This window comes from Humulus lupulus, chromosome 4 (assembly GCF_963169125.1).
Source record: "Humulus lupulus chromosome 4, drHumLupu1.1, whole genome shotgun sequence".
NCBI lineage: Eukaryota > Viridiplantae > Streptophyta > Magnoliopsida > Rosales > Cannabaceae > Humulus > Humulus lupulus.
Window position 1 is genome coordinate 243188995 of NC_084796.1, and position 9259 is coordinate 243198253.

Sequence of the window (9259 nt, forward strand, 5' to 3'; positions counted from 1 at the left end):
TATGTATGATATATATATATAAATACTCAATTTCAAACTAAATTCATAACCCAATCCAAGTTTTAAGTTTTGTCACAAAAATATATTTAAAAAATTTTAAATTAATTTTATAAATCTTTGTTACATTCACGTTAAGTAAATTTATAAATTAATTATGCAAATCTTGGTTACAAAATACATTTTCTTATAAATTAATTATGTAAATTTTTGTTAGAAAAACATAATAATTATAAGATACACAATCTGTAAATATTGTTTACAAAGCTGTTTTTCTCTGTAACTAGTTTATGTAATTTACAAACATTTAACATATGCTTACAAATCTGTAATAGATGCTTAATAATTTATAACAGATATTTACAAATTTGTAACAAATATTTATAATAAAAGTGTATTTTAATATTTTATATTTATAAGTATAATTATGTCACTCCGTATTTATAATTTTGATCTTCTGTGGTTTTTATAAAAAAAAATCAGTATTTTTGTAATCCACCGTATTTTTCTTATTTTTTCTAAATGTTAAGGTATTTTTTAAACTTTCCCAACGATAAGCCCAAATTTGAGGCCCAGTTCCCAAACCTCAACGGCTTCTTTCCCAAAGAAAATTGATCCAACGGCTGGGATTATAAACTCCACAAATGAACGGCTGATATTACGCTCTTATGTCACCATTTGCACGTGTGGCCCTACAAATTTGAATTCAAAATTTGCCCCACCCATTTTAATAACGTTACGATTCGAATCCCAAACTAAAGGGTTATGAAAGAAATAATTAACGGAAATTGAGCAGAGTCTTCTCTTTCTCTTCCACTCAACTCTGAGTGGTCACCAAAAAAATAAGTAGAATCTCAAAAATCCAATTTCTTAATTAGGGTTTAAAGAATCATCAATCAAGTATGTTTTTGCGTTTTCTCTCTTTATGATTGCCAAGAAACAAAATTTGATTTCTGAGTCTTTCTTGCATTGAAAGTTCGTTTTCTGGGGGTGGTGGAAATGGAAATGGTTTGTGGGGTTTTGATGAGCTGTTGGGTTTATTGCAGGAAATAACGAGTTGGGTTTTAATGGAGGATTCTACAAGAACCGGGTCACATGATATTACTATGGCTTCAAGAAAAGCTGAAGAAACAGGTTGGTATTTTGAGACGTATTTTATATGGTTTTCAGGTTTGTAACAAAGTTGATAAAGAAAAAGTAATGTTTGGTTTACATGTATGTCAACTCACTCCTTTTTCTACTTCGTTTTGATGAAGGACTTGTAAGGTTGCTTGAGTACATTAGAAATGGGGAGTTTGTATGAATATAGTTTCTTTTTTTCTGAATCTTTTTGTATATTATTAGGATGTAGTTGTTTGTTTGAAACTTTAAAGCCTGTTTATTTGTTTTGCTTTTTCTTGTTTTTTTAATCGACTTTTAATAACTAAAATTTGCAGCTTGGAGGCGATTCCAAGCTGTGCAATGGCTTGAAAGCCTTATTGGTCCACTTGGATTACTGAACCAGCCTTCGGAGAGAGAATTCATTTCTTGTCTAAGAAATGGTATCATTTTATGCAATGCCATTAACAAAATTCATCCAGGAGCGGTGCCCAAGGTATTTTCTTTTCTATTCGGGTTGTTTTGTAATTTATTTGGTTGCTGGTAAATTACTTTTTTGTCTTCATAAGATTATTTTCCTCTTGAGTTGATACTATCTTCAATCATATGACCTTGAATGGAAAACATTTAGGTTGTGGAGAGTCAATCAACGTTACAATTACTCAACCGGGAAACACAACCACTGCCTGCCTATCAGTATTTTGAGAATGTTCGGAACTTCTTGGTTGCTGTAGAAGAGCTAAAGCTGCCCGCATTTGAAGCTTCTGATCTTGAAAGGGTATATTTTTCAATAGTATTTTAAGGTTTTTAAGTTTTAGAGTTAATAATTTGTATCTGATGATGTTGTTGTTTCTCTTTTTATATCAGGACTCGTTGGAAGCAGGGTCAGCAGCCAAGGTTGTTGATTGCATTTTGGCTCTTAAATCTTATCACGAGTCTAAACAGCAAAGTAGCGTGGCCGTGAATGGATTTCATAGACATGTAAAATCTCCTTTAGTTATGCATTCTGCCAATAGGATGCATTCAAAAGCTTCAGCTGCAATCTCAGCAGATTCTTGTAGACGCTTGGATATGGCAACCACATGTGAAAGACAGCCACCAATCGAGGGTGACAATAAAAAAAATGAAGGTGAAAATTGCTGAAAATTACTAAATGTTACAGATAGTGAAATTTGCTCTCTTTTCTTTTCTTCTAATTTGAATATACTGGTGGGATCAGGGATATGTTTTGAGGGCGATTATGATATATTTGATTTTAATAAGGTTCTTGAGTCAATTTTCTCTCAAGCTATATGGCTTTATTATTGCATTGCTACTTTATGGAGCTAAGGTCTACTCCTTATAGATTACTTGTTAATAATGGAAAAAAAAATTAGGAGATATAATAAATTTTCTAGGATTGTTCTTCTAGTTTGGTCATGAAACATAATCTTCAATAACTGCTGTAATTGAAGATCTCCTGTGTTTCTAATATTGACTATACATCTCTTTCCTTACTCTTCTGGCAGAGGCCTTGGTCGAATCTATTGTCAAGCTATTTGTAGAGTCTATGGATGGCACAAAGGAAAACATTGATGAAAACTTTCTTGCTTCCTTTCATAATGGAGAGGTATCATTAAGACTGTATTGACTTTATATTTTAATTTAGCTAACAAAATACCAAAAGGCATAAAAGTTGAGTAATATTTTTCTTTCGTGTCACAGGATCCTATCAAGCTATTCAGCAAGATCATGTCAGGTTATTTGGGTGAACAACTTCAAAGGAAGTTGCCAGAGGTGAGTCTGATTCACTGCTGATAGAATCTCTTTTTTTTTTCTATCAATTTTAGGATGAGAATAATATCCTAAATGTGTAAATTAAGCAGTAGACATAAAATAGTAGAAGCTATTTTCATAGGCATGGAGGCAAGACTAGGGTGGAATAAAAAAACATGAATGTGATTAATCATAGGCATGTAGGGCTAGGGTGGAATATATTTGACTTAATTGTAGGTGTTTTTAAGGAAAGCCATCTACTCAAAGTAAAATTTTCAAAAATATTTGTTTCAATGTATAGACTGGTTGCTTACTTTATTATTGAACTGATTTCACCCATTGTACTACATACTGTCTTTTCTAACATCATGCAGCTAGAGAATAACAGAACTGAAATACTTTTTTTTCTATATATATAAATAGTTTCATTCAGTGTTAAAAGATGTATTGAAAGAACGGAGTATCTCCCCACTCCATTCAACAACTGAGCCTCTAGGGGATTTATCAACATTACAAAACACTAAGGTATATGTATGTTTAGTGATTCATTTCACATGATTTGTTGATTGATAAGTTTTATTACTTCTAATCTGCAATACAACGAGTAGCTGAAAACTCCTTTCTGAGTGGCATAATTTATGTAAATGTTTTGGGTTGACCCCATCAATAAATTAACATTATAAGAAATTAAACGCAAATTTGTGTTAGCATTACTATCTAAAATATAACTTAATTACTTTGGTTTATCATCTTCTTCTTATAAACTTATTATTTTAAAGTTGTGTTGTGCCACTGAAAGCCAATGAATATGAAGTTCAATTATCTATTTTGTCTTCTTATAGTAATGCATTGTTTGGCAGATGATGGAACTGCTAATTAGAATTTAAACTTTTTCCTTGTCTAATTTGGTATACTTATGCATAATAACACGACAGTATCTAACAATCTGAATAAATTAAATTTTACTTTATAGAACTTTTAACTTGGTATTTAAGAATTTCCTCGTGACATTTTGCAGTATGTATATTGTTACCAAATATTCTAATGTGTTTCTTATGTGGATTTTGAAGTGCTGCAAAGCTTGTTCGAGAAAGGGTACTTGTCATCATAGGGAAGTATTTCAAATACAAGAAAAAGAACTTACGGTATGCATATTTTTCATCTTTGTGTCCTGTTTATCTAGCAGATTTTCGGCCTGTACATAATCCACATTGTTAAATTAGTGATCCAGCCATTAAAAAAATAATAAATAAATAGTTACCTATATATGGATTATGTAGTTACGTCACATATATTTTTTCTACTTTTAATCTTAAGTAGTTATTCCATGTACAAATTATTAATAGGCTGAACAAATAGCCAAGTTAATGTCCTTTCTGAACTAAGATAACGACTTAAGTACATTCTTGTTTGTAAACTTTGATAAAATGCGAAATAAATACATCAAAAGTGAGTTTTATTTACATCTCTTATTCTTTTTTTCCATTTTTCAGGATCTCAAAGCCTTGTTGTTAAGAACTAAGGTGGAGTTTGAAGAGCTACAATTCCAGTTGCAAAGAGATTTGAAGTTCTTGGGTATGTTGTTGTTGGATAGAAGTGATTATTCCCTTTTGTATTCTTCTTGTGATCATATTTTTGGCATTTACTCACTGTTACTGTAATTTATATCTCAAGAAACCAAAAAATAAGATAATTTGAGTCTCTGTTTAAATTAAAATACTGGAATGTGAAATGTTTTTTTTTTCTACTTCTTCAGGTACTGAAGTACAAGAGCTGTCTACAGCTGCTCGTGGATATCAAAAGGTGGTTAAAGAGAATAGAACTTTATACAACATGGTTCAGGATTTGAAAGGTCAGTAAGCATAGCATAAAATTATGCCTTATGTTTCTTTTTTTTTTCATTTGATCAATTTTCTTTGTATTTGTCCCTAAAATAAAAATACCATTTTTGTGTCTTAATTCAGGTAACATTCGAGTTTACTGTAGAATTAGGCCCTCCTTCAATGCTGAAGCAACAAGTGTAATAGATTTTATAGGAGAGGATGGTTCACTAGTGCTGCTAGATCCATCAAAACCTGGGAAAGATGGAAGAAGAGTTTTTAACTTCAACAGGGTATTTGGCCCCATTGCTAGCCAAGGTAATAATGTTACACCAACAGGGTAACCAATGCATGGTTTTTGGACATTAATCTGATTGTTTTCGCAATTACTGCCCACATTTTCAGATGAAATTTACAAGGACACTCAACCGCTAATCAGATCTGTGATGGACGGTTATAATGTATGCATTTTTGCATACGGCCAAACTGGATCTGGAAAAACATATACTATGGTGAGTTATTGATTATTTTGGTTAATTTTCATATTCAGTGTACAATAATAAGCTCACACTGACCAATACTTTCTCACTTTTCTTATTGACAGAGTGGTCCCTCAGGTGGCTCAACTACTGACGTGGGGATCAATTATCTAGCGCTTAATGATCTCTTCAAGACCTCTAGCAGGAGAAAAGATATCATAAGTTATGAAATCTTTGTTCAAATGGTTGAAATATATAATGAGCAAGTTCGAGACCTGCTTGCAGAGGATTCATCAACCACTAAATATCCTTTCATATTTTACTAAATTATAATTGTGTTTCACTGGTTTTCATAAAGTTTTGTCCTTAACAAAAGCATACATTAGAGATTCGCAGCTGCACCACTGATAATGGCCTAAGTCTTCCAGATGCTACAATGCGGTCTGTTAAGTCTACTGCTGATGTTTACAACCTCATCAAGCATGGTGAGGTCAACCGGTTTGTCAGCTCCACTGCAATGAACACCCAAAGTAGCCGTTCACACAGGTCATTTTTCTGGATGGATTATCTATTGATTTGTTTTACTGTTAATCCCATTTCAATGTTACCAAGAGCTTTGTTTTGATATTTCTGCAGTGTCCTCACAGTACACGTGCATGGAAAAGATACATCTGGAGGTACTCTCCGCAGTTGCCTTCATTTGGTAGACCTTGCAGGTAGTGAACGAGTCGACAAATCAGAAGTTACAGGGGATAGACTAAAGGAGGCACAGTGTATCAACAAGTCCCTATCTTGTTTGGGAGATGTAATTACAGCCTTGGCTCAGAAGAATTCTCATATCCCTTACAGAAACAGCAAACTCACCCTGCTACTGCAAGACTCCTTAGGTTGTGCTTTGATGGTTTATGCATTATATCTCCAACTATTTTACACAAAATAGATGAACTAACTTTATCAAAATTTCTACTGCAGGTGGGCACGCAAAAACATTAATGTTTGCCCATGTGAGTCCAGAAGAAGATTCTTTTAGCGAAACAGTTAGTACTTTAAAGTTTGCTCAAAGAGCCTCGGCTGTTGAACTTGGTGCTGCTCGCTCAAACAAGGAAAGCAGCGAAGTCATTCAACTTAAACAGCAGGTAAACATATTCAAATTTGGTAATATGATGAAGCTTTAAAAATTTCAAGTTGGCTCTGTTTACTGCACATTGTATTTTTGCAAAAACAGTTTTCTGGCATTTAAACTAATACCCCTTACTTCTTCATCATACTATTTTATTTTATTTGCCCCCATTTTCAACAATTTTTAGATTTATCAAACGGCAGGTGACGAGAATTTGTTATCCTCAATTGGAATCTTATTGTTAAAAATTAGTATACCTATTAAGTTAGCTGCCTTCTTGAAGTCAGCAAGGTAAAAATGTCTTTGAATGTATGAAAACTTGAAACATAATGGTGCAGGTTGAGAATCTTAAGAAGGCATTGGCAAACAAGGAAGCACATAGTAGTGTACAGCTAAACAGAACATGTGAGAAACCAAGACCAATGATGGAGAAAACACCTCCACGTCTTAGGAGATTGAGCATTGAGAATAGTGTCACATCAAAGAATGAAATGAGCACTGAAAGCAGGAAGGGATTCAGAACCCCTTCCATACCAAACCGCTTGAGAAGAACGAGCTTGGAAGGTCCAAGATCTTTCAAAAAGGATACTCCAGAGACAAATGTGCCAGATGATATTTTCAATCCCAATGCATTGTTGACACAGAAATATGGTCAACCTCAAGATGTTGAAGCTTCCATGAAGTCATTTGGAAACCTCAGCAATGGAAGTCCCATGGTAGAAGTAAGTCGTCCTAAGGATCCTCGGAGTCCCAAGGCAGAAGTAAGTCGTCCAAAGGATCCTCGGAGTCCAACTAGTGTTCAGAAGAGATTGAAAACAGACAGTAGAACACAGATTCCTTCCCTTCAACCACCAAAGACACCTGAAGCACAAACACGCTCCAAAATTGAGTTCCAGAATTTGTTGCAAAATGAGCTTACCTTTTCTTTAGATTACCAGACACCCAACTTGATCACTAGCACAAATGGAAAAGGATCCCAGATACGAAAATCTTTGAGGACAACAATTGGAAAGCTGATTAATGGCTCTGAGAAAAGGTAGGAAAGTCATCTATGTAAACCTTTTTTCATGTTGTCAAGAAGACCGTATTTTAAACTTAGTATATTTTCGAACTTTGCAGGAGCCAACAGATTCTGATGGAAACTCAACTAAACACCAAAGTTGCAAGCAATGTCAATGATGGGAAATCTCCTGCTACAACTAATGGAAAAACTTTGAGGAGGCAATCACTTACCGGTGTTCTGAACTTGGGGGGGAATCGAAGATCTTCTCTTGGAGAAAATACAGCTGACAATAATAGTATGTCTTAGCAACTTTTGATGATCTTCATACCTTAATGTTGTTCCTGTACTAATGTCTTCTTTTTATTTTTATTCAGATGTCAAGGACAATAGAAATGCCAAGACACCTCCTCCTGTGCGCCAATCAAATAAGTTCGGTAAAAGATGGGTTTAGATGTTGTGAGAATAAGAATAATGGAAGTGGGTGCTTCAACTTGAAGCAAACTCTCTTTGCTGAGAATTGAGTTAGGACTTGGAACTAGGCAGGCTTACACCTCTTTGTCGCCCATAAGAGTTCACTAACTGATTTAACGATAGTGCTTCTCTTTGTAATTACAACATTTTGGACATGGAATTCGTAGTAATAAAAATTTTGAGGCTCATTTTTCTTGTAGTTACAAATCTTCCTTATTATTATTATTACGTACAATATTCAACAACAAATTGAATCCCTCAATTTTGATTCGTTATTTTTGGTAATATTAAAAAAAATCACTTTAACTGATGTAAATAGTATTTTCTTCGTAAAAATAACAAGGGAAAAGGTTCATTTCATAAAAACTTTAGACACAAAAGAATGTTGTTTTCGCTTTGGGGATCCTGATACAGTTTGTAGGTCCCAGTCTGATTTTCTTAATACATAAAGTTAAGTAGGAAGTAAGACCCTTTTAGCGACCATGAGCGGGAAACTTAATTTGTTTAAATCAATCCACACTTAAGAATGGTTCACAAATTCATGACTAAAGTTTAGTCAAACAACTTTTAAATACAACCATTTTTAAAAATAAAAAACAAAAGCTCATAATATTGGGCTGTTTAGTAACACTTAAAAAAATAGTTTTTTATTTAATTAATTAGAAATTTGAAAATTAAACATAAAATGTGTTTGATAATTCTATTTTTATCTATTATTTTTTTAAATATTAAATTTTGAAAATAAAAAATTTTCACTTTCAAATTTTTTTTAAACAGTTTTCATTTTTTCCTTTCATTTTTTTCTTTTCTTCAAATCAACACCTTATATTGTTAAACAAAAATAAAAATTATCGAATACGTTTATTATTTTTTGTTTTTAAAAACAAAAAACAAAAATAGTTACCAAATATATTTTTATTTTTTAAAAATAAAAAAACAAAAGTAAAATAATATTTTCATTTTTGTGTTTAAAATTTTTTTCCAAACACAACATTTATGTATTAAAATAAGATAGATAGGATCATTTATAAAAAAAAATTAAAAAAAATTATTTTAGTAAATTTTACTAAATAAAATGGTATATTCCTAACTAAAATAGTAAATAATATATTTTTTTTATTTCCAAAATTAAATGATTGCTAAAGTTACTGATTGGATAAATGATATAAGACGTGAGATAATATGATTGGTGCAAGTTAATATCAAATTAAATTTAAATATGCGTGACTCGATATTGAATTGCAATATGTCACATCCTCGAGTATTGGTGACCATAGGGAGCCTGAAAAAGATAAATAGCTTTTCTCTCATATGAATTAATTAGTACTTTTAATTTTGTCATCTCAACTATATTTCTTTACAAAGACTATTATATAAGATTATGTTAACTAATATTCAACGCCATGTTTATGCCGCATGCTTATTCTATATGAGAATAGTAGGCATATCATGAGATTTTCATATATATATATATATAAAAAAAAATTATGACCAAAAAATCATTGATTTTTTTCTC

The 9259-nt window shown here is 32.3% G+C and overlaps 1 protein-coding gene across 1 annotated transcript; it reads left to right on the top strand.

Annotated features, from left to right (window-relative positions):
• The first annotated feature begins 774 nt into the window (after window positions 1-774).
• LOC133831471 (kinesin-like protein KIN-14L) lies at window positions 775-7942 on the top strand. The gene is made up of 20 exons (XM_062261773.1): window positions 775-897; window positions 1044-1131; window positions 1434-1591; window positions 1727-1873; window positions 1963-2224; window positions 2604-2704; window positions 2800-2871; window positions 3274-3375; window positions 3921-3995; window positions 4344-4425; window positions 4607-4702; window positions 4815-4988; window positions 5076-5182; window positions 5275-5453; window positions 5531-5695; window positions 5786-6036; window positions 6122-6285; window positions 6608-7305; window positions 7389-7567; window positions 7647-7942. The coding sequence occupies exons 2-20, from the start codon at window positions 1065-1067 to the stop codon at window positions 7721-7723; spliced, it is 3156 nt and encodes a 1051-aa protein (XP_062117757.1). The 5' UTR covers window positions 775-897; window positions 1044-1064; the 3' UTR covers window positions 7724-7942.
• The last annotated feature ends 1317 nt before the right edge of the window (window positions 7943-9259 follow it).

What these genes read in the sequence shown, in the direction of transcription:
- LOC133831471 (XM_062261773.1), top strand. Translation starts at nt 1,065, where the DNA reads ATGGAGGATTCTACAAGAACCGGGTCACATGATATTACTATGGCTTCA. An exon ending in ATCCAGGAGCGGTGCCCAAG is followed by an intron (nt 1,592 to 1,726) that starts GTATTTTCTTTT and finishes GAAAACATTTAG; the next exon opens with GTTGTGGAGAGTCAATCAAC. An exon ending in ATTAATGGCTCTGAGAAAAG is followed by an intron (nt 7,306 to 7,388) that starts GTAGGAAAGTCA and finishes CGAACTTTGCAG; the next exon opens with GAGCCAACAGATTCTGATGG.